General features: G+C 40.0%; 1 protein-coding gene across 1 annotated transcript in view; it reads right to left on the minus strand.

Annotated features, from left to right (window-relative positions):
- LOC109397413 (beta-1,4-N-acetylgalactosaminyltransferase bre-4) overlaps positions 1–26,373 on the minus strand; it is a 112,734-nt gene that overhangs the window by 17,583 nt on the left and 68,778 nt on the right. Inside the window, exons 2-6 of the mRNA XM_019669734.3 lie at positions 13,275–13,579; positions 12,602–13,179; positions 855–1,401; positions 670–765; positions 72–198 (exon numbers count right to left, since the gene is read on the minus strand). Of these exons, the coding sequence (XP_019525279.3) occupies positions 72–198; positions 670–765; positions 855–1,401; positions 12,602–13,179; positions 13,275–13,396 (1,470 nt within the window). The 5' untranslated portion in view covers positions 13,397–13,579. The remainder of the gene's footprint in view (positions 1–71; positions 199–669; positions 766–854; positions 1,402–12,601; positions 13,180–13,274; positions 13,580–26,373) is intronic.

The following is a 26,373-nucleotide window of genomic DNA, read 5'->3' on the forward strand; positions in this document are numbered from 1 at the left end:
TTTGGGGAGAAACAGGGAAGAGTTAAGGATTAGGGAAATTCTGAAGCGAAGAAAACAGAGAACGGACTCACCTCCTGGGAAATTTCCACGTGGACCCAGGTGAACAGCGGTTTGCGGATCAGGTTGATCAGCTTATAATGGAGCGAGTTCAAACCATCGCTGTCGAACCGCTTTGCACCGGTAACAAGCTTCTCGTATCTGAATGAATGTAACGAAATATATAAGTATGAGTTGTTTTACATAAATCGTCCAACTTGGTATATGAGCATTATCAGGCGCTGTTCACAAACTACTCATTTTTGATCATCTTAAGCCCCCTCCTCAGTCATAGACTTATATGGATCGTAGACATTATTGACCAGATATCTCCTGTGCCCCAACAGAGTCTGCAAGAGAACTTTTTAAAGTCAAGGCCTTCAGATCAATACTCGTAACGGAATGCGTGTCCGGAGTTCACGCTTGTAAATTAGATCAATTATACCAAAACGTATTAAAATCCGTGAAGGTCAATTACACGTGTGAACTTTGTTCGGTCACTTCGAGTGGAATGACTCACGGTGATAGGTGGCCGGTAAAAATCACGCGAACGACGGTAAACAGTTTAACCCCACCACTTTTCGGTGAACTCCCTAATTATTTTATTTCCCACGCTGCTGCGGTTTTACCTACCTTTTGGGGTTGGCCTTCTCCTTTTTGTGGCTCAGCATGGTGTAGCGTGCGATATTGATTGGATAGCGTGCAATGTGGAATCCAACGTGCTTCAGCCTGTGGGGAATAATGTTGGTTGTAAGAACAAACAATTATTAGAGGAAATGTTCGTGTCACGACAGCAGCAATGCCGTGGGACCTCTCACCTATTGGACATGTCATCGTCCTCGCCACCCCAGCCCCAGAACGAGTTGGAGAAGCCGTTCACCGTGCGGAACTGCTTGGCGGTCATGGCGGATACACCGCCGAAAATTGTACTATAAGGCAGCTTGAAGCCAAAGGTGTCCACGGCGACGGACATGTGCCGCGGCTGATCCGGACAGGTGTACAGGTTCCGGTCGTCCATCGGCAGCAGATCCACATCGTGGAACACCATGCAGTCCCAGTTTTTCTGCTTCATTGCTTCGGCGAAACCAACGTTCATCAGAGATGCCCGATTGAACTGCGACCCAGTGGCCTGTTCGACAATGTAGATTCCGTACTCGATCTGCTGTTTCATAAGGAATGGGTGGAGATTCTTCAGGAAAACGGGCAGGTGTTGTTCGCGGTCCCGGTAGGGTACGATGATTGCCACCCGGTCGTGGGCTGTGCACTCGCGAGGAGTGTACTGGCCACCGGGAAGCAGCTTGATGGCAAGCTTTTGCTCCACGGACGAAAGCGTTTCGTACGTGGCGTCCACTTCGACGGGACCATCTGTAATGAGAGTTTGTGAATTAGTTCGAAAATGATTAAAAACATAGTATTTTGAATGGCAGCACAGTGGTTCTGTCGTAGGTCCCTAATCCAAAAATTTCACCACAATGATTTATGATATCATTTTGGTAACATAAAGTTTAATGCTTTAATGGTTAGGCTCAATTATTACTCTCATAAGATTTATACAGACGCTTTACCGCGGAGCACAGGAAAACAGCTGCTCTTGAGTAGACATTAAATTTGTTTTTTTTTTTCTAATTGGAGTCGTTTGCATTCATCACATTCCATTAACCCTCGAGCGATCGCGCTGTTGTATTTTGTACAACACTTTGACAAAATCTCGCTTTTCGTGCTCAGCATTAGCGTGTTGCTGTTGATGACGGCCAACCGCGTGAGTTATGGAAAGTTAAAATGTCTCAACCATTCGACATGTATTTGGTTGATTGTGTTTGATTCTAATGCAGTAGAAATTAAGGTTTATCGCAAATTTAGATGGCATTCGTTATCATTATGAAAAGGTGTTACTGACTTGGAAATTTTTTTCCCAAGGTATAAAAAATTGAAAATTTTCAACAATTTGGCAGCAATGTTCCCCTTTTCGATCCCTTCGGATGTTCTTCTTTTTAATACGTTTAATCATTGATTTTCTGGCAAATTCAGTTGCAACCAAAGCTGCGACTGTTTGCGACCAGATTTATGCTAGTCAATTGAGTGCCGCACCTTCAGTACAGGCAAAAACTTACGAATACCTTCTGAATTTGCTGTAGGGATCACTTTTTCCAAGATTTTACCTTCTCTAACCGTCACGTTATGAGTGTTTCATTATTGTTGAATAGATACGATTATCTTGGACCACCTTAACTTACAATAATATGTGCAAATCACAAAAATGAATTTTGGCTCCGTAAAGCCAAAAAGTTGATTGAGCCCATTTTAAATTAACTATACAAAAATGCATTTAGGATTCAAATATGCATCAAATTTAACGGTTTTAACATGAAACTAATCAAATTCATATTTATGACCGCCATTCTATGGGGATGGAACCAGTGCACAGTGGGACGAATGGCCCAAAACGTGAACTTTTTTCAGCAGCGTCTTTAAACGTGATTTTAGCGGCATGGTGTCTTCGGATGAAAATTTTATAAAAATAGGGCGCATCGAATGGCGTTTTGTTTTAGTTCGCAACTTTGCCACAGGCGGCGCTGTAAAATCCAACTTTTTTGTTTGACGTTTTTTCAATATGGTGTTTTCGGCAAAGTTGTAGATATGCTCAATACAAATATCTTTGCCGAAGACACCAACCCTCTATCTCTACATTGCTTCAAGATACAGACGTATTTTATGAATGACCCCCCAAAATCGTTTTATTCATATATTTCGAAAATGCGCAGTTTTAGAAAGTTGCAATGTTCTACAAAGTTGTGTAAAATGTCAAAAGAAACAACTTTGTAGAAGTAAATAGGGTTCTAAAATGGCAATAGGGTTAGTTATGGTTATTTTTGAGTTGAAAATAGCCGTTTTTCAAGGCTCAATAACTATCTTGGATGCAAATGGATGCAAATCAAACCCCACTAGGTTCAATATGTATTACATACTATAAGTTGAATATCCTGATGTTTTCGGTTGTATCCTCGAGTATCCTTAGCAGGGGTTCTTAATCTTACTAGAGCCTATTTTTGACGCTAAAACAAGAATATCAGTTTTTGTGTGTCATTTAAAACCCCATTATCTTCTGTGAAGTGATAAATATTAACTATTCGCATAATTGTATGCTTTATTGCGCCTATAAAAATCAATTATTATCGAATTATTATCATATTATTTAAAAAACACTGCATAGAAGTGAGCTAAACCAGATGGTCATGTGTATCCAAGTGATCTCACCAGCAAGCAAATTTTATTCGTGTGTTAAAAACATAAATGTAAATCTGGCTTTCGATTTGAATAGGTCGAATCAGGTTAGGAATCACAGTCAACATACGACCTATTCAAAACGAACGCCAGAAATATACATATTCTTTTTCAACACGTATAGTAACCAAACAAACAGTAAGTCTAGAAAGCCTGAAATCATTTGCGTTAGCATTGGTATCCATTTTCCCAACTTTCAAACATAGCAACAAATTGATTTGTGGAAATGAAAAGGAGTATTTTCAGCTATCGGAAACAACATGAATTTGACAGGTGCCGAACAAGCGGGAGAGTGTGTGTATTTATACGGGAAGTTCAATGAACACATGGCACAAGTAATTCTCGATTAAGCCAGTAAAAGGGTGAAACAGCTTCTCTAAATTAGTTCTAATATTCCAACACATACCCAAAACAACTTTTATGATTTTTGATTAGAGAAACCTTTACTTTTCATCAAAGATGTTGTGCATATCCACAACTTTTTTGATTACTAGAAATCATTAAAACAGTTTGTACACAAAAGCTTTTTTGCATTCATGCAGGATTTATTTAGAGCATTCTCACAGCGATCGAAAAATCGGATGCCTGTTGACGCTTTTAAGTGAATTAGAAAATTAGTAATTGGGTATTCGACATTAGAAACGTAGTGATTTGACTTTCTGCTTGTTCGGTTACTATACGTGCTGAATATAATATGTGTATTTGCTTGCTAGCGAGATCACTTGGATAATAAAACCGACTGGTTTAGCTCACTTCTATGCAGTGTTTTTAAAATAATATGATAATAATTCGATAATAATTGATTTTTATAGGCGCAATAAAGCATACAATTATGCGAATAGTTAATATTTATCACTTCACAGAAGATAATGGGGTTCTAAATGACATACAGAAACTGATATTATTGTTTTAGCATCAAAAATATGCTCTAGTAAGATTAAGAACCCCTGCTAGGGATACTCGAGGATACAACCGAAAACATCAGGATATTCAACTAATAGTAATACATATTGAACCTAGTGGGGTTTGATTTGCATCCATTTGCATCCAAGATAGTTATTAAGCCTTGAAAAACGGCTATTTTTAACTCAAAAATAGCCATAACTAACCCTATTGCCATTTTAGAACCCTATTCACTTCTACAAAGTTATTTCTTTTGATATTTTACACAACTTTGTAGAACATTGCAACTTTCTAAAACTGCGCGTTTTCAAAATATAAGAATAAAACGATTTTTTGGGGGTCATTCATAAAATACGTCTGTATCTTTAAGCAATGTAGAGATAGAGGGTTGGTGTCTTCAGCAAAGATATTTGTATTGAGCATATCTAAAAGTTGGATTTTAAAGCGCCGCCTGTGGCAAAGTTGCGAACTAAAACAAAACGCCATTCGACGCGCCCTATTTTTATAAAATTTTCATCCGAAGACACCATGCCGATAAAATCACGTTTAAAGACGCCACTGAAAAAAGTTCACGTTTTTGGCCATTCGTCCCACCGTGCAGTGTGCGGTGAATCGGCATGGTCAATACGGTGTGAAATCTGTAGGCACCCAAATTGGTACTTCAATGACCCAAACCGCTGGGTGACAATAGTAAACATTTTGATCAAACAATTTCTTATATTTTTGAAACTACTTTAATTTTCCATAAAAATACAAATTTTAGAAAATAGTAAGGTACAGCGGGGCAAGATGAAACGCGAAGTTTTGATAGAGATTTCAATAGAATTTTGAAATTTATTTTTCACTAAAAGTTTGTTTGAATCAAAAACTATAGTTTATGGCGATCAAACTGTTTATCATCATTAGAAAACATCATGTTAACCCGCTGTTCCAACTTGCCCCGGTGTACCTTATGTAAAAAAATGACTAATGAGTCGTAATAACTCGAAATAGATAATTTCTATTGTTTTGACCATAGATTGCCAATATTACTGATGATGAAGTGGTGAACTTTTTAGCCAAACGTATTGATAATTGTCAAAGTTAAAGAAGATTAAACATGACGGATTTGAGTGCAGGTGTACAGTGTGTACGGGGGTGGAAGCTCAGGTAAAATATTGGGGGGATTCACTTAACAGCGTAAACTGATTAAACTGATTAAACGTCGCGATCACCAAGGCAATCTTTGATTATTTCATTCGCAAAATTATGAAACATTTCAAATAATCAGAAAATCATGGCTTACACAGCAATTTAATCTGTTTAGTGAGTACCCCTATTATCTCCTGGGCGCCCATTAAAAACACCACCCCGGCAAATACTGGCGCTTGAGCCTAGCTATTTAGCACTGTAGTTGGAGGAAATGCCAATGCAGAACCCGTAGCTTCCGGGAAGGTAAGTCCAGCTCCCTGGGTTAGTGGGTTGGTGTCAGGCCCTGCGAGCCAGCCGTAAAAAAGTCTAGCACCGGAAAATCAACAAGAGAAGAATGCGAACCAATACCAATGACGACGACCACAGCGACGAAAAGGGACTTGCGATTGGAAGCTCGGTACGTGGAACTGCAGATCTCTCAACTTCATCGGGAGTACCCGCATACTCACCGATATACTGAAGGACCGCGGGTTCGGAATCGTAGCGCTGCAAGAGGTGTGTTGGACGGGATCTATGGTGCGAACGTTTAGAGGTAATTATACCATCTACCACAGTTGCGGCAACACACGTGAGCTGGAAACAGCTTTTATAGTGATGGGCGACATGCAAAGGCGCGTGATCGGTTGGTGGCCGATCGACGAAAGAATGTGCAGGTTGAGGATCAAGGGCCGATTCTTCAACATTGGCATAATAAACGTGCACAGCCCTCACTCCGGAAGCGCTGATGATGACAAAGACGCATTTTACGCGCAGCTCGAACGCGAGTACGACCGCTGTTCAAACCACGACGTCAAGATCATCATAGGGGATCTAAACGTTCAGGTAGGCCAGGAGGAGTAATTCAGACCGACGATTAGAATGTTCAGCGCCCACCAGCTGACGAACGAAAATGGTCTACGTCTTATCGATTTCGCCGCCTCCAAGAACATGGCCATTCGTAGCACCTTCTTCCAGCACAGCCTCCCGTATCGTTACACCTGGAGATCACCACATTGATGGACGGCACTTCTCCGACATTTTTTTTTTTATTTATTTTATTTGTAATTTTTTCGTTTTTTCGTTTGACATTATCGACGTCAGGACCTATCGTGGCGCTAATATCGACTCTGATCACTACCTGATGGTTAAACTGCGCCCAAAACCCTCCGTTATTAACAATGTACAGTACCGGCGGCCGCCTCGGTACGATCTAGAGCGACTGAAGCAACCGGATGTCGCCACCGCATACGCGCAGAGTCTCGAGGCAGCGTTGCCGGACGAGGGTGTGCTTGATGTGGCCCCCCTAGAGGACTGCTGGAGTACAGTCAAAGCAGCCATCAACAACGCAGCCGAGAACACTATCAGGTACGTAGAACGGAGTCGACGAAACGATTGGTTCGACGAGGAGTGCAGAGTGGTTCTGGAGGAGAAGGATGCAGCGCGGGCGGTTATAATGCTGCAGCATGGAACCCGACAGAATGTGGAGCAATACAGACAGAAGCGGAAGCAGCAGACCCGTCTCTTCCGGGAGAAAAAGCGCCGCCTGGAGGAAGCGAAGTGCGAGGAAATGGAACTGCTGTGCCGTTCACAAGAAACACGTAAGTTCTACCACAAGCTCAACGCATCCCGCAAAGGCTACGTGCCGCAAGCCGAAAACTGCAGGGATAAGGACGGGAGCCTCCTGACGGACAAGCGTAAGGTGATCAAAAGGTGGAAGCAGCACTTCGACGAGCACCTGAATGGCGAAGAGAATGTAGGCACGGAGGACCAAGGCAGCTGAGGAAATGACTATGTTGGTGCAGCAGAGGACGGAAATGAACCAACTCCCACGCTGAGGGAAGTTAAGGATGTCATTCACCAGCTCAAAACCAACAAAGCAGTTGGTAAGGATGGTATCGCAGCTGAACTCATCAAGATGGGCCCAGAAAAGTTGTCCACCTTTCTGCATCGGCTGATAGTCAGGATCTGGGAAACTGAACAGTTACCGGAGGAGTGGGAGGAAGGGGTAATCAGCCCCATTCACAAGAAAGGCGACCATTTGGAATGTGAGAACTTCAGGGCGATCACTATTTTGAATGCTGCCTACAAAGTGCTATCCCAGATCATCTTCCGTCGTCTGTCACCTAAAACAAATGAGTTCGTGAGAAGTTAAGGATTCATCGACGGCCGGTCGACAACGGACCAGATCTTTACCGTACGGCAAATCCTCCAGAAATGCCGTGAATACCAGGTCCCAACGCATCACCTGTTCATCGACTTCAAATCGGCATACGACAGTATCGACCGCGCAGAGCTATGGAGAATCATGGACGAAAACGGCTTTCCTGGGAAGCTGACTAGACTGATTAAAGCAACGATGGACGGTGTGCAAAACTGCGTAAGGGTCTCGGGTGAACTATCGAATCCCGCCGGGGACTGCGACAAGGTGACGGACTCTCATGCCTACTCTTCAACATCGCGCTGGAAGGTGTGATGCGACGAGCCGGGCTCAACAGCCGGGGAACGATTTTCACAAAATCCGGTCAATTTGTGTGCATTGCGGACGACATGGACATTATCGCTAGAACATTTGGAACGGTGGCAGAGCTGTACACCCGCCTGAAACGCGAAACAGCAAAGGTCGGACTGCTGGTGAATGCCTCTAAAACAAAGTACATGCTGGTAGGCGGAACCGAACACGACCGGATCCGTCTGGGTAGTAATGTTACGATAGACGGGGATACTTTTGAGGTGGTGGAGGAATTCGTCTACTTCGGATCCTTACTGACGGCTGACAATAACGTGAGCCGTGAAATTCGGAGGCGCATCATCAGCGGAAGTCGGGCCTACTACGGGCTCCAGAAGAAACTGCGATCGAAAAAGATTCACCCACGCACCAAATGCGCCATGTACAAAACGCTAATAAGACCAGTAATCCTCTACGGGCACGAGACATGGACCATGCTCGAGGAGGACCTGCAAGCACTCGGAGTTTTCGAGCGACACGTGCTAAGGGCGATTTTCGGCGGTGTGCAGGAGAACGGTGTGTGACGGAGAAGGATGAACCACGAGCTCGCTGCACTTTACGGCGAACCCAGTATCCAGAAGGTGACCAAAGCCGGAAGGATACGGTGGGCAGGGCATGTTGCAAGAATGCCGGACAACAACCCTGCAAAGCTGGTGTTTGCAACTGATCCGGTTAGCACAAGAAGGCGTGGAGCGCAGAGAGCACGATGGGCGGACCAGGTGGAGCGTGACATGGCGAGCATTGGGCGCGACCGAGGATGGAGAGCGGCAGCCACAAACCGAGTATTGTGGCGTACTATTGTTGATTATGTCTTGTCTTAATGATGTTGAACAAATAAATGTATGTATGTATGTATTATTTATGGCAAAAACATTTAATGTTATTCTTGTAGATTTCAAAGACTTCATTGTAGAGCAATTTGGACGACCCTGAATATCTGAGGGATTTATAATAATATCAAGTAGACTTCAGATTGCTCCAGTAATCGCGGTTTATTACGCAATGTTACGTTGAACGACTTTATTTGGACTTTGATGTTACTCAGTATAACAGATATGGCTACTGTTACGAGTGTAGACCTGTCACGAGTGTAGTTCTGAACTCCAAGGTAGTTTGGCTGACCTGCAATCTCCATTTTAGATTTCAAGAGCATCACGGATCCCACACGGATTACCCAAAAACTACGTCAAAATAACGCAAAACCGCTTGAACTTTTAATTCAGCAGTAGGTAGTTTCCTCACTCGCCCCAACGCAATGTTGTCAAAAACAAAGCGAGATATAGCGACGTAGTCGACAAAGTCCGTGCGAGAAGCCAAATTTGTTTTTTTTTTGCCGTTTGCCCAAAAGTGGATTCATTTCAACCAGTGCTGAAAAATTCATTTCGTCATATCTAAATTCAATCACCTACAGCTCATTTTAGAAGCTGAGCTTGAGAATATGGTATATGAAAAACTTGTGCGGCTAGACCAGTTCTGCGAGACAGTCACGGAAAAACGGCTATTTTCCGAATATTTAACCCTCTACTTCCCATGGTTGCTCTAGAGCACCATCGATTTTCGACGAACTCCGGACAAACGGAATTAGATGAATATGATGCAATAATTTTTAGAATATGGTTAACCCAACTACTACCTACTTGTTTCAATAGTTGAACTATTGATAAACAATCAAAAACCTATTGATTTACAACCAAATTTTTTTTCATTGATTTCGAAAAATTTAGCCAATTTGCAATAACTTTTGTTCTACCACTTTTTTCGGAATCGCTTTTTTGGCATAGATATAGCCGTTCAAAGTCGTGGGAAGGAAAGGGTTAAGGTAAATGCCACGGACTACCTTCGAAAAATGCCAATGATATACACGGTGAATATCATTTCGCATTTCTCAAAGGTAGTCCGTGACATTTACCTTAAATTTTCGAAAAGTATCGGTTTTTCCGTGACTTTCTTGCAGAACTGGTCTAGCCGCACAAGTTTTTCATATACCATATTCTCAGGTTTAGCTTCTAAAATGAGCTGTAGGTGGTTGAATTTAGATGTGACGAAATGAAATTTACAACCAACTAGGGTACTTTGCAAGTCAACACTGGGTAGGAACAACTTGCGATGGGTTGCGATTTTCAACCGGGATTAGACGAAAAATACCCACTCAGAGCTTTCACACAGTTTAGCCAAATTTTGGCTCTTGCACGGAAGAGCCGATATGAGTGAAAAGAACTTACATTGGGTTAATTTCTGGTTCCGGGCAGTAGATTATGCAATGCTATTGTTTATGTTGAAAACACATAAAATTATTCTTGTAGATTTGAAAGACTTTACTGTAAGACAGTTTGGAACACCTAGATATCCCAGAATTAAGAAAAAAAAAAACATATTCTTGATGAAGGTTAAATAAGATATTCTTGACGAAGGTTAAATGAATACACATAAACGTAACCCTCGATATGGATAAGAATTCAGCTTTTAGAAGAACTGGCATGTCAATTATTTCGTTTCTCTAAACTTCATAGTGTTCAGGATGTTCTAGGTTATCAGTAAAGTCTCAAATACAAATATTCTTATTTTTCTCAATACAAGACTCAATTTGCAAGAACTTTGCCGAAGACAGTATTCTGTTTTATTTATTTATTTAGGGGGATTAGGGGCATAATGGACACCCGGGGCGAAATGGACACCCCTGTTTTTGCCGAAACCGTTGAGTTTCATGTAAAACTTTTAATGCATAATATAAAGGAACAAGTCATGGTTTCATTTTTCAAAAGTACCATTTATATTGCTCCAAAATAACCAAAATATCATTGATATTGAAATATGTTTTTCATATGGTGAAATTCTTATAATTTCGAAGCAGCATCAAATAAGGTATTACAAGTGTTGGAGTGTGTCCACCATAAAAACAAGTGAATTGTTACCTTATCTACATGTATACCAAGATTTAGCAATGGATGAAATATTTAATTTTTGATCAGAATTTACTTAAAATAGCAATTTTAATGTTGTAGTCGATTCGGGGCGAAATGAACACTGGCAATTACGAATGGATGTACGCGCATTGCATACTGTTAGGCGTTTTAGAGAGTTCGAAAGAAATCAATCCGATTATTTTAGCCTGAAGTTTATTTAATTAACAAAGATGTTATGTAAACCCGTCTAAGATAGAGTTATATATCTGTGGTATGGATCTCCGTAGGCAAATTACATAACTGGTCGATGTAACCAAAGAATAAGCATAAAATATGCAGGCGTGTCCATTATGCCCCGATGGGTGTCCATTTTGCCCCGTACCTTCCCTGCCAGCCCTGAAAAAACACACGTTTTACAATTCATTATTTCTTCACAATAAATACATTCTACCTGCTGTAAATGATTGAAATACGTAGGAAACAAGTCAAAGTTGTAAGACAACTGATAATATATTAAGTTTTACTCTGTTATACAGGCCTAACGTACTCATTTGCTTAGGGTGTCCATTATGCCCCTAATCCCCCTATTTATGGTTTACATTCATCTGACACAACACAGGTCTTAATGAATAACTATAAAATTAAAACACTTATAAAATATTTTACCGTGTAAAAAAATTACATAAAAATACTAACGTCTTTGAGACAACTTAAAACGAAAACTATCACTGGACATATTAAAATCAAAAAGGTCGAAAACTAGATTGAAAGATGAGCACATATATCTTATCGGATGTTCACCGTACTGCCCATTGCGCGCGCCTAGTTGGAGAAAACCACGTTGTCTGAGTCTTCTTTCAGGGGCATACATATTGATTTGCTCTAAGATTAAAGGCGAGTCGATTTCTCCCTTCAAAATTTTAGCAACAAAGACAGCTTGAGCGTTGAATCGCCTCTGCTCCAAAGTATTGAGCTCTAAAAGTCGGCAGCGATCTTCGTAAGGCGGCAAGTTTATAGGATCAAGCCACGGAAGATTTCGTAGAGCATATTTTACAATTTTTTTCTGTACCTTTTCAATACGTTTTATCCAAGTAGTATGATAAGGACACCAAACTACATTCCCGAATTCTAGAACTGAACGTACAAGTGAGCAATAGAGTGAACGCAAACATAGAGGGTCTCGAAAATCTTTAGATATTTTGAATATGAATTATTGAATGTGTGCCGGTTCTATGATGGGGTCATATATGACCCCTCCAGCTCCAAAGGGTTAACCTTCTATCTACTTCCCATGTTTGTTCTAGAGCACCATCGATTTTCGGCGAACTCGGGATAAATGAAATTAGATGAATATAATGCAATAATTTTAAAAATATGGTTATGGTTACACATAAAGTTGATCCAACTACTAACTACTTGGTTCAATAGTGGAACTATTGATAAACAATCAAAAACCTATTGATTTACAATCAAAATGTTTTTCATTGATTACGAAAAATTTAGCCAATTTGCAATAGCTTTTGTTCAAGCACTTTTTTCGGAAACGCTTTTTATCATAGATATGTATAGTCGTTCAAAGTCGTGGGAAGAAAAGTGTTAAAGGAACGCATGTCGTGAGCAATGGATCAGAATGGTCATTTCCGGATTCACCGAGGACTCCGGAGAAACGTGACGAAGGGAAAATTTGCATGCATTCTTTATAAAGTGTTTCTTTCATTCGCGAAGAGGTGAAAGTACTTTGCTCTGAATAATTCCCACGTTATTGTATCCCAACAGAGATCGATATACAACATACACTTACCTAAATTAGGCGGAATTGGCGGACAGCTACCCCGTCCCAGCTTTCTCACGAGGCTATCGATTAGCTGGGTACCATTGCCTCCGCTTCCATCAGTCTGTATTGTTTCGTTTTGTTGCTGCTTCTGCTGACGCTGTGCTTCAGGAACAATTTTCTTACCGCTACTATTGGCTACTTGCTCTTTGCTACTTACAACTTCTACGAGATTCTCACTGTATTCGCTAATGCTAGTGGAATTTTTACTACTTAAGCTAGGGTTAGTATCGTTGCTGTTGCTGCTACTACAATTACTACTGCTACTTCCCGTCGGTTGAGATTCGTTGAACTTTTGAGATTTTAACGATTGATTAGCAGGAATATCATGATTATTGAGGGAATTTGTTGGCTGGCGCGATTGGCCGGACTGATTGTAAGTGGAGTAAGGGTCATGGCTCGCGTTCAGCTCTCGCTGGCGGGAGCCGTTGATGTTGCTGCTGCTGCTGCTGGTGTTGCCGTTTTCGATGGTTCGGTTTTGATGTGGCGTGTGGACCTGTACGAACCGATCGGAACTGGTCCTTGTGCGTTTCGGCCATTGGGTTGTTCTGTGAAGTGGAAAATCAATGAATTCAGTTTAATGGTAATTTCACCAATTGCACAAATCTATTGAAATGCTCCCCCCAACGCAACTCCTACTTACCCCATTCGTGGCAGCCCTACCGGTGTGGAGTCCCAGCGAGAGCCGAGCAGATTGAGCAGTATCAGCAGAAATCCGGCCACCAGCACCGCATTGATGGCATGCGCACGGCTACAGGACGCCATGGGGCCATTTAGGGGGTATTGTGATGGCAGTCTAGGGGGCCTAACCTTGATGGGAGGGACCGCGTGGCGATTTACGAAAATTGCACTGCGGGCGCCAGTTTGCAGGGCGGCAGGTAGCTAGCGTGTGGCTACTTAAAATTCCTGCCTGCAACGGTTGCCTCTGCTGCTGCGGTTGGACATGGTCTGAAAAAGGAATTCAAAACAAAACATTAGCACCGGTCGGGCGAGTGCCACCACCTTGTGATGGTGATTTGCTATGTAGGTATATATGATTATAATAGTCAGACCAACAACGACGAACGAACGACGAGGGAAGTGGGAGTGAAACACAGGATATGAGAAATTCATTAGTGTCTGGTTGTGAAAATGATTCGACAAAGGGTTACTGCTGTCTGAGCATTATAGGGTGGCCATGGTTTGTGATATAGGCTACAGTGATCGCTTAGAATTACCGTTCTCTAGAAATTGAACTACGATTTTTTTGGGAATTCCTTCAGGGATTCTCCAAGAGATTTATGCAAATACTATCAAAGGGATTCCACACTGAATTCCCCAAAAAACTCTATGAAGAATTCTTCAAAAGATTCCTCGAGAGATTCCTCAATGAATTCCCCAAGGTATTTCTCAAGAAATTACTCAAGGAATTCTCCAAGGGATTTCTAAGGGAAATTCTCAAGAGATTCCTTGATTTCTCCAAGTTTTCTGCTAGGAAATCTTTTCAAAAACATTTCAGTAATTTCTTTAACGATGCCTCCAAAAAAGGTCAGAGATTTTTCAAGCAATGAAAAAGAGATGCTGAAATCAACAAAAAATGAAATCGATCCAGGGTCCACCCTAACACATCGCGTGCGACTGAGTGGGAATAGATTGGTGTACGATGTGGGCGGTGTAGCTAGTTGAAGGACACCAATGAGGACATACCTATACGGTAAGGAACAGGACATCGCTTTACACCCACCACACCGACGCGTCGTCGACCAACCATGCCATATCAAATATCAGTAGAAAGCTACCTACTGGTCATCCGGTGACTATATGGTGCCAGCAGCGATGTTAGACCAAATGACTACGATGTCCATACTTTTATGATAATTATAACCACGCACGCAAAACAAATGTGATAAACTGTAGCCGCTCGATTGGCTCGTCTGATTATGGTTAGAATGCAACCAGTACATACCGGTAAGAAATATTATATCGTTATTAGTCCCAGTGATTACGGACAGGTGTTCGGAATGACGATGGAGTAAACCCTTTCGGTCATCAGTATAAATTATGTATTCCCTTATAACGCAATTTGCTGCGAGCATCGACCAGAGAGCCGAACAGTTGATTGACGTAGGTGTTTAGGGACAATAATTTACTCTAAATGTAGAATGTCTGAATAAAAATGTAATGTGGGCGACCGACAGGTTGACTAGTTATTAAGGTTCGATGGAAGACAGAGTCAATACGAGGTTCTATTATTCATACTTCATGCCAAATTTAGGCCATACTCGATGTTCGTCAATTACGTTTCGCGCGGCATACAATTTTTAAAATGTCGTCATATAAGATAAAACTACATAAAGTCTGTACCTTTTGGTGCAATATAAAAAAAAAACGACAGATTTTTTCACCAGAAATAGTATATTATGTATAGCTCTAAAACTACACCATGTATGCACAAAGCAGACATTTTACCTGAACCACGTGCACATTTGAATCCTCAGGTTTGATGATAGGTAGGTAAAACTTAAAACTTTGAAAATGCACGTGATTCAGGTAACATGTTTGCTTTCAATTTTGATCTTCTTCAACCACTTAATCATTTACAGCTCTTTTGTCCACCACGGCACTGCGTGAGCGATTCCAATTGGATCTTGTTCCTTTCCCAGTCCGATTGGGGGTCCATTACAGGCTTGATAATCCTCCTCGAAATCAAAAGAGTTTTGCAACATGCTCCAGAGCGGTGTTTTGCTTTTGCCTCGTCGCGAGGGAGCGAACGAACCCCAAACAGAGAGGTAATAAAAACTGAGCGAGGAAGAGGGAAACGAAAAAAGAGCCGATGATTATTTCGGGTTTTTGAGTGCGATTTTCGCCTCGAGAGTCTTTCTTTGTATGGGAGTGGAACTCGCGAGAGCTTTTTGAGTGTGAGTGGACGTGAGAAACACAACAAGCAATTATGAGTGTTGGACGAACTCCTCGCTGCGCGGCAAGCTCACGCTCGGTGCTGTTGAGGATTTGTGTTGTGATTTCTGAGTTTTATTTTCACTCCTAAGAAAATCGCCAAAATCGCTTCCTCATTTTCTCGCGAGGGAGTTTCTGTCAAGCCTGGTCCATTATGAGTTGCCATTAGTCGATATCCATGTTTCCGGGTCCGTTAGAGCATATGCTCAGAAGAGGGTCAGGTGTCAGCCGCTCTCGGAGGGAAGAGCAACTGACGAAAAATTGCAAGTGTCGGGGCTGGGATCGAACCCATGAGCATCGACTTAGGAAGTGAACGTGTAGCCACTACGCCACGGGCCCCGGCAGTGAGTTTGATCTTCTATCTGAACAATTGCAACCAAATTGATTGCAGGCAATGTTCAACCTTCCGTAACTCACGCGCTCGGTTACCACCAACAGCGCGCTGCACAGTGGCTGATTTCGTCATTTTAGCGCGCTTAATTAATAACTTTTTTACTATGAAGTTTAGCGTCATGGTGTCTTCGGGAAAGTTTTTCACTATAATAAGGAGCTTCTTTTGAACTTCTGTGAAAAATGATCAATCCCCCTAAAAGTGAGATAGAAAATTTATTTTTTGAATTTTTTAAGATACGAGGTTGGTGTCTTCACAAAAGTTGTAGAAAATGTTGTTTGGAGCAACTTTGCCGAAGACACCAAGTTTGTTACTCTGTTACTTTTCAAGATACGTTACGTTTTCTTTCATCGACCCCCTGAAAAAGGTTTTTGCGCAATAACTTTCTAAAAATTGATTCTACAATTTTCCCATGTTCTACAAAGTTATAGATAATGGTAAAACACACAACTTTGCCGAACATGACATCTCGCTAATTCCAAAATTAAAATGGTTATAACGGTTTTTATAGGTTTTTGGTCCATATTTCAAGCATACATAACTTAGCTATAGGCAAATATATGCAAATTTCCTTTTACGCATGTGAAAGTACATGTAATTGCCTCTCTTAGAAAGCCAAAATCATCAAACTGCAAGAAACTGTAAGATGGTTTTTGTATAGAAACTTACATCCATTTATGTTACTCTTATATGGGATTCATATATATTTTCAACATATTTATTTGACATTTCATGTCAGCTTGCATTTTTATTGTTATTGTAAGTGTGTGTTAATAAAAAGGAAGGTTTGTGGTGCATTTTGGATCATTCGTGAAGTACGTTACATAAATACTTACCATCTAATTCTTTTGTCTTTGGCCCATATAGCCGAGGCGGTAAACGCACGGGTATTCAGCATGACCATGCTGAGGGTGACGGGTTCGATTCCCGGTCGGTCCAGGATCTTTTCGTAAAGGAAATTTCCTTGACTTCCTTGGGCATAGAGTATCTTCGTGCCTGCCACACGATATACACATGCAAAATGGTCATTGGCAGAGGAAGCTCTCAGTTAATAACTGTGGAAGTGCTCATAGAACACTAAGCTGAGAAGCAGGCTTTGTCCCAGGAGGACGTTACGCCAAGAAGAGAGAGAGAACTATTTTAATTTTGGAATTAGCGAAATATCATGTTCGGCAAAGTTGTGTGTTTTACCGTTATCTATAACTTTGTAGAACATGGGAAAATTGTAGAATCAATTTTTAGAAAGTTATTGCGCAAAAACCTTTTTCAAGGGGTCGATGAAAGAAAACGTAACGTATCTTGAAAAGTAACGGAGTAACAAACTTGGTGTCTTCGGCAAAGTTGCTCCAAACAACATTTTCTACAACTTTTGTGAAGACACCAACCTCGTATCTTAAAAAATTCAAAAAATAAATTTTCTATCTCACTTTTAGGGGGATTGATCATTTTCCACAGAAGCTCAAAAGAAGCTCCTTATTATGTATAGTGAAAAACTTTCCCGAAGATACCATGACGCTAAACTTCATAGTGAAAAAGTTATTAATTAAGCGCGCTAAAATGACGAAATCAGCCACTGTGCGCTGGTGTTGTGTACAACAAGCGAGCTTTTTTCAACGTGTTGTAAAAAATACAACAGCGCGACTACTGGAGGGATAAATCTCAAAGAATGGTTAAAGCAGTCCTCGTTGGAGTGGAATTAGTTAATGGAATAAAATAGTTATTCCATGTAACAGTTTAAATTGGCCTCATAGTTTGAAACTATTTTCTAAGTTTTAAGTATTTCGTTCTATTTTTTTTAAATTATTACCATTCTATTTGATAAGTGCTCCTTCGTTATTACTATATGTTCAATATCCCAACAATCTCACTCGTTCTGCTGGTAGAAATCCCTCAGGAACCTTCTTGAATTAACCCGTATACACCCGGGACGATCTTCTTATTCTAGAAATGCAATATCTTCTTTGTTTTCAAACATTTTACCCCGCACAAACAACAACACAAAGCAATACTTGTAATATAATGAAGTACAACAGAAACAATCGTATAAAAATTACACCGATAGAATCAAGAGAAACTACAATAGAGCTTGTACAGTGTGCAGCAGGAAAAAATGCGAAAATGTTTTTCAACTTCAAACCTCATTTTCGTCCATTTGACATTAACTAAACTATGTTTCAACGTTCCATGATCTCCAACAGGCTAATTTTCTGAAAAGTTATTTTAAAATAATCCCATTTTGGTCACTAACCTTTACAAGACGGCGCCTGAAGCTGAAGACAATCAGAATTTTCAAACCACTGAAAAGTACACAGCTCGCTAAATTTCATATCTGATAAAACACAATTTTTAATTTTCTCTACAATATCATAATATATATGTGCTAATTTCATCTAGTATGTGAAACTACATGGCTCTGCATTAGTCCAGTCTGGTTTTTCATCGAATTAAAGCACATTTTTTTACTGTTTTAGTCATTTTGTCTTATGACCATTGGGCGCGCAGTTTATTGATACCCACTTTTCAGGCTTACATTATCACATGTTAAAAATCAAATATTTTTATTTTGTAGTGCTAGAATATAGACATTGACTGATACACTGTCATGAAAAAATAATCATATACATCTCATATTAAGCGTGTGGTCTTGAAGTTTTCGTATTTTTCCTGCCGCACCCTGTAGACCTTGAAGGTCTTAATTACAGAATAGTTAGGATGACCTATATCACCAAGTGAATGTTACAAAGCTAATTGAATTGCACTCTGAGACTCTAAAAGCAGCGTAGATTAAATTCCACGAGCATTTGCTTCAATAGAAACATCTTAAGATTTACAGACATTGCGACCGAATTTAGTCAACATTGTAGCCAATCAGTTACCTGTTCATGCTGACAGACATCGATTCTGGCTATCTTCCAGTAGAATTTCAAAGTTCCCTTCAAGCGATTCTGAAACCAATCAGCTCTACTTTCAATTATCATGAAATTGACTCGAATGCTCGAATAGATTCTTCCAAGAATGACTCCAGAAATACCTTATGTGATTCTTCCAAGGAATCCTTCAAGAACTTCCAGAGATTTTTTCCTCGGCTTCCTTTAGGTACCGTCTGTGATTCCTCCAGGAATACCTCCTGAGATTCCTCTTGAAAGTCCTACTGGGATTGCTAAAAACCTTCCAGTTAGATTTCTACAAGAGTTTCTGCTAAGATTATTCAACGATTTCGGCTGTAATTCCTTAACCTTTTGGAGTCGGAGGGGTCATACATCACCCCTTCCACGCCTTTATTCAGACATTTAATAAAACAGAACACTGTCTTCGGAAAACTTGTTTCAAATTAAGTCCTCTATTACGGAAAAATGAGAATATTTGTATTTGATGCTTAATCGACAACCTAGAACATCCTAAACACCATGATGTTTAGAGAAACGAAATAATTGACATACTAGTTGTTCTAAAACCTGAATTTGAATATGGGTTAGGTTCATGTATTCATAAAACCTTTGTCAAGAATATCAAAAGGTGTTTTGTAGTCTGGGATGTTATAGGTGTTCCAAAACGTACTACAGTGAAGTCCTTCAAATCTACAAAAATAATTTTATGTGTTGTCACCATAAATAATAGCATTGTATGATCTACTGGGATCTGTGAAGCTCTTAGAATCTAAAATGTCGTTTAGAGACAATATAGGGATATTCCAGGTCAGCCAAACCACCTTGGAATTCAGAACTTCAGATCTACACTCGTAACAGTAGTCACACCTGATATACGGGGTAGCATTGCATAATCAATCGGAGCTAGTGGACCAAACTGAAATCTAAAAGATATTATTATAAATCTTTGGGACTTTTAGGGTCGTCCAAATTGTCCTGAAGTTTATCTCTCGACAGTAACAGTAGTTATTCTCACATTGAAATGTAACATTACACATCCAACAGTAATCTGTAATCCCCCTAGCATTTGATGAATTATTCTAAGATAATTTTGGGATATTCCAGATCACCCGAACTACTCCAGGGACTATAGCTTCAGGTCTACACTTGTGATTTTTGTTTCTGTAGGGTAACTCATCACTGCGACCAATTTTCTGATCTTTTGTGATACACCACCCGCTTTAATCTATATGTATAATAGACTGGGTCAACAAAGTCGATTTTTCGGAACAAAGCTTTTTCGATTCCTTTTAGCGGCCAAAACAACTGTGCAAAATTTGGGAGCGATTGGTTGCTTCCCCGTATTCCGCATTGCGATTGAAATTTGTATGGAATTTAGTATGGGAAAACGTGCTTTTTTGCATTTTTCTCATAAATTGAAATTTTTCGTCTAAACCGATCTAACTAATGACGTTAAAGTATGGCCTAGAATATGCCGAAAAACTTTGCCGAAGACCGAAAAGTGATCCGACACTTGTGAAAAAAGTTATAACGTCCAGATTGCCCGGTGGTACTTAACATTTAACATGTAAAGGAATCAATAATAAAATCTCAATTTTTGGCCCAAGTTACCAGGTGAATAACTTTTTTCACTAGCATCGGATAACTTTTCGGTCTTCGGCCAAAAGGCATATCCTAGGCTATACTTTAACGTCATTAGTTACATAGTATTGGACAAAAGAATTCAAGTTATGAGTAAAATGAGAAAAAGTACGTTTTCCCATACTAACTTCCATACAAATTTCAATCGCAATGCGGAATACGGGGACGTAACCAATCGCTACCAAATTTTGCACAGTTGTTTTGGACGCTAATATAGATTGGAAAAGCTTTGTTCCGGATTAATACGATCAAATTTAAAGTTTCTCCATACAACGTTGACCCATTCTAATGTATAACCACATATCAAGGCGATAGGTCACTATGAGCAGAGACCTTCAGCGCATGATCGTCGGTTGTTTCCTCGCATTCCTATCTATTCCTTGGTACCCTGACACACAGTAATATTATTAGCAGATAATTGCTGTAGCAAGAGAATACATTCCCATACTAACTTCGAATTCCAGCTGTAAGATTTTAAAGCAGTTAAAGCTGCTTGTCTGTCAGAGAAAATACAAATATTTGAATGCTTGTAATTCCTCTTCAAACAAATTGTCGCACATTCTAGTACCGTAAACCGGGGTCAAATTGATCAGCGGGGCGAAATTGATCATTTGGATACTACATTGTAATTGCATTTCAAGAAGCGTCGCAATTTCTCAAACTTCCTACCTCATTTAGTTCATAGATGTCTAGAGATGAGTTTGGACTTTTATTTTTTCAGAAAATAGTTGGCTTTGCCATTTTTTTTTAGGAATTTTCAATGTATTTCTCACTTCTAAACAATCGATTGCCACTAGGACTTTCTGTATTTTTTTTTGTTTTAACATTTTTGTGGAGCCTTGGTTGGAAAGTTATGAAGCTATTCTGAATATGAATAAGTTAAAAAAGTTTTTTTTTATGGAAAATTCATTTATTGTAATAGAAACTAGAACTAGAACTAGAACTTATTTTAAAGGGAATTGCCTACCTTTAGGCGTTAAGGGGGAAATTTCAAAATTTAATTTTGCATTTTAAGTGTCAAGTTCATTAGTTGTAAGAGTTGTGACGCGTTATTCGGGTTTAGAAGAGCAATATTAAGTGGATAAGATAATTTTTCTTTTTAACCGAAGCTTAATTGTATACTGATCAATTTCGCCCCAAAGTGGCATCTTCAATTTTTATTTTTTTATTTTTGAAGTAATTTAACTAAAAGTTTAAATTTGTTGAACAAAATTCTGTCACGTGGTTCCATGGAGATCCACTGGGTACTGATTTTCCAGAAATTCTTTTGGCAATATTCGAATTGTCACTGATGTTATTCGCAAAAGTTGTTTTAAAATGATCAATTTGACCCCGGAGTACGGTATTGCTTGTATTTCAGCCTGGAAGACGGTTGGCCATCTACCCATTGAGACTGACAAACTAACACCAGGGCCTATTACTCCAGCTCCCACTTGATCATTTTGTTTCGATCCGGCGGTATAGAAAACGATTGAAACTGGACGAATTTGCGGTCCTCCTTTATTCCAAATGGTACGGTCCAGCTCTTCTATGTTATATACACTCGTGATAATAGCTTATAAGTAGTGTTACATAATCTACTGTATTTACCTAAGTACAGGGGATGGCCAAAATGTTTGGGATAGACAATTTTTTTTCTCCCACAAAAAAATTCAACATGCTGTAACTTTTCATAGAGTGCGTCAAAAATCTCAAATTTTGACTGTTTGTCAACCTATTATATGTGCATCATTGGTACAAATTTGGGCTCGATTGATTAATATTTCGCGAAGTTAGAACCGTTCGGGAAAAACACTATTTTTTAGACAACTATTTTTTGAACTGTCATATCTCGGAAACCAGTGAACCGAATTGAATGAATTTTTAAACGTTTATCAACAATATATTGATACCTAATACGACGTTATAAAATGTAATATTTTCTCATGGCGAATAAAGTTATGCTGGGTTGAAATTTTTATCCATATAGAGAAAAATAAGTCAAATTTACAATACCCCACAAAAATTACTAAATGTGTTCTTCCTTCAATCTAAATAGGCTCTAATATATATAATTAGAGATAATTTGAGAACAGAATTGGAAAATCTTTGGATATCAACACTAAAATTTATTGACGTTAATGTGAAAAAATTACCTTTTTTCGAGAAAAATTCAAGAAGTGTCAATCTATGATAACTTTTTTCAACATTTAAAAAGTATCTATGTTTTAATAGTTTGTGAAGCATTTACATATTGTTAGTGTACATTCAAAATTTCATTCAATTCGGTTCACTGGTTTCCGAGATATGACAGCTCAAACATGAGTTGTCTGAAAAATAGTGTTTTACCCGAACGATTCTAACTTTGCGAAATATTAATCAATCGAGCCCAAATTTGTACCAATGATGCACACATAACAGGTTGACAAACAGTCAAAATTTGAGATTTTTTGATGCGCTCTATGAAAAGTTATAGCATGTTGAACTTTTTTTGTGAGAGAAAAAAAAGTTGCCTATCCCAAACATTTTGGCCATCCCCTGGAGTCTAGTATGAAATTAACTTTGATGACCTAAATGTTTGTGGGACCCAGAACTATGATTTACGGCAATTGATGACTTTTATTGCTTTTATTTTTCTACTCTTAAGGTGAATATAGAACGAAGCCACACCTTGAATTTTCAAAAGCACAAATCTGTGACCAATCAATCAACTTTTCAGCTCGGTGCGATACTTTGTTCTTTAGATTTGCGCTTTTAAAAATTTAAGGAGTGGCTTCGTTCTATATTCACCTTAAGAGCATATTCTTGGTAAAAGTATCAAAAATCGTCCAATCCTCATAAAATCGATGCGTGGAATCTCTAAATATTTTTTGATTGAGCTTTCGTGTGTGGAACTATTGTTTCTAAGACCCTAATCTATCATTCTAGTTAACTTTTCAACACTTTTCCTATTTTGGAACACCATAGTCTACATAGTTCATGCACAGCGCTCTATTAAATTTCAAATTATATCAAGGCGTTGTAGGTAAAGAATACTGTAAAACTATCCAAATTTCCTTTACTTCAAAATCGAAAGAAATCAAGTGTGTTTTCTCCTCCTCATGCTAGGATACATGAATCCAATGATTTCGATTTGTCCCACTTTGACACCCATTGAAGCGTGCTTAAGTGGCGCTTTTCGGCTTGCTATTTTGAAGAGCCGGAAAATGAATGGAGAACATAACCGAACGAAAGGATGAAGCAAAATGCACATCCCATCTCTTCATAATCGTTGTCGTCGTCGTCGTCGTCGCTCGACCGAAGCTCATTAGAACTGACCGAGATGTGTGCACTCAACTGAGGAAAATCTTCACGGAGGAGCACCGACGACGGAATTAAACGAACACCCGCCCTTCTGGTTCGACGATGCAGGTTCTTTATCTAGCGTTGGAGGTTATGTGTGAGAAGAGAGGACGCAATTGAAAAACTTTCATTCATCAAAAGCTTTTCTAAACTAAGTGTTCCGTACGAGATTTTTCCCTGTTGCATTAAAGAGCAACGTCGAGATAGTCTCACAATATTCAGTGCATTATTAGTATAGACCCCTCTGCCTGTGGTTGTCGCCGTCGTTTGTGGGTACGATGCGCGGTGGTGCCAATCCGTTACGAGAGTTGAAAAACGATGCAATGTAAATTAGATTATACGTGCCCAGTGAAACGCCAGCTCAGCTCAGCCTTATATATAGTGGTGGGACGTGTCCCATCTAAATCGGTATCCGAAAATGCCATCCATAAATTTTTCAGTGTTTGCTTTGGGGGTAGTTCAGCAGCCCAGGCCTCTTTGTAAAGGGCGACACGACACGAGAGGGTCGAATGACCGAGAACTCCGTGTCTCTGTAACAGGGGCGTGCGACTGCACTGCTTGTGCACAGCAATTCAAACGTCCTGCGATGACACGATACGGAGGTAATGGAATTGAAATTTAATAATTGATTCTGCCACACTATTACAGTCGCTGTTCTGGGAGATAGTTTTACAATTGAGGTATAATTTATGGGTGTTTTTGCACTGGCTGGAGATTGGAATCAGCTGCATAGAGGAAGAGAAAATGTGATTTTGAATGTTTTCTGCAATAGCACATTAAATTGGTAATGACTGTTCACATTTGAATGAAATCTGCTAAACAATAGTTTTGCATTGTGTCATCCTCTCTCCTCTTCTTGGCGTAACGTCATCACTGGGACAAAGCCTGCTTCTCAGCTTAGTGTTCTATGAGCACTTCCACAGTTATTAACTGAGAGCTTCCTCTGCCAATGACCATTTTGCATGTGTATATCGTGTGGCAGGCACGAAGATACTCTATGCCCAAGGAAGTCAAGGAAATTTCCTTTACGAAAAGATCCTGGACCGACCGGGAATCGAACCCGTCACCCTCAGCATGGTCATGCTGAATACCCGTGCGTTTACCGCCTCGGCTATATGGGCCCTATATGCATTGTGTCATATGAAATTCAAAAGTCATAGTTTGAAAACAATTTTTGAAACTATTACTATTTATTTATGATACTAGTATCATGATCAAACAAGCCTATAAGCGTGATGGTCTTGTAGCTATCGCTTCTAATTTGAATTGAACCCAGGACAATCCCCGGCCCGTCCTTTTCTTTCTTCTGTGGCGTATCCGACACATTAGCCTGTTGTACCATATCTACACAAATCATTATGAATTATTGTATAACACTCAACACTATGAACACTGTTACGTAACCACAACACATATGCATATTTCACTTGAACTCCAGAAATTGTAATAGTAGTTTACGCAACAAGGTGCAGAATGAGGATTTTTACAGCACGAGTCGTACATTTATCCAACGAGGCTTGCCGAGTTGGATAATTACGACTAGTGCTGTAAAAATCGAGTTCTGCACCGAGTTGCGTACAACGTTTTTTGCAATTTCATAAATTACCGCTTGAGGATAGTTTTTAACAAAACTTTTCCATCAAACTGCACACTGATGTTCATAGCCTTATTTAAGAAAATCTGACCATAGCAGGTTATGCTGTATAGTTGTCACAATTTTTCAAAACTGCGTCCAGAAAGAAACAAGAAGTTGATCAAAACTGAAAACAGTGCTGTAATGGTTCATTACGCAACGCAAATCAGTGCTGTAATGAACCATTACAGCACTGTTTACTTGGTGTGGGAAAGTAGGCCTTTTCCTGACAGATTTGCGTGAGGTAAAACAGCCTATTACGATGAGAAATTGCAAAAATATAGTTTTAGTTTATGATAGACCACCAAACGCTATAGTTCAACTATCATCCGAAAGAACGTCTTTCATCCGATCCGAAATTGTAGGTACCATTGACCCTACAACTGGTGACCCCGACGTCGCGAAATCATTAGAACCGCGATTTGTCTAAAAGTGATCGAACCGCGATCGTAAAAACCCTTCGATACCGCGAAATCACAGTGCCGATATCACCCGCGTGTGAAAATCACAATGGCGACCGAAGAAGTTTCTGGAGTCGCGAACAAATCCAAGAAAGAAGATGACGTCGACTCCAAAGAACAGCCGGTCATTGCCAAAATTAGTTTCCCGGACTTCGACCCGGACGACATTGAGACCTGGTTCATGTGTCTCGAGGCGGCATTCAGTGTAAATTCCATACGGAACGATAAGTTCAAGTTCAATGCCGTAATCGTTGCCCTCGGTTCGCGCGCGAAATTTGTGCATACAGTGATCACTAGCTGCAACGCGGCGAACACTAACGACAAGTACGACCGTCTCAAAGCAGCTGTGATGGCGCATTTCCAGCCGTCAGAAACGCAGCGATTGACCAGCCTGCTCTCCGGTATGTCCTTAGGGGACCAAAAACCAAGCGTTCTCCTTTCCGAGATGCGCCGCTTGGGCGGAGTAGGTTGCA

This window comes from Aedes albopictus, chromosome 3 (genome assembly GCF_035046485.1).
Source record: "Aedes albopictus strain Foshan chromosome 3, AalbF5, whole genome shotgun sequence".
In the NCBI taxonomy this organism is placed as follows: domain Eukaryota; kingdom Metazoa; phylum Arthropoda; class Insecta; order Diptera; family Culicidae; genus Aedes; species Aedes albopictus.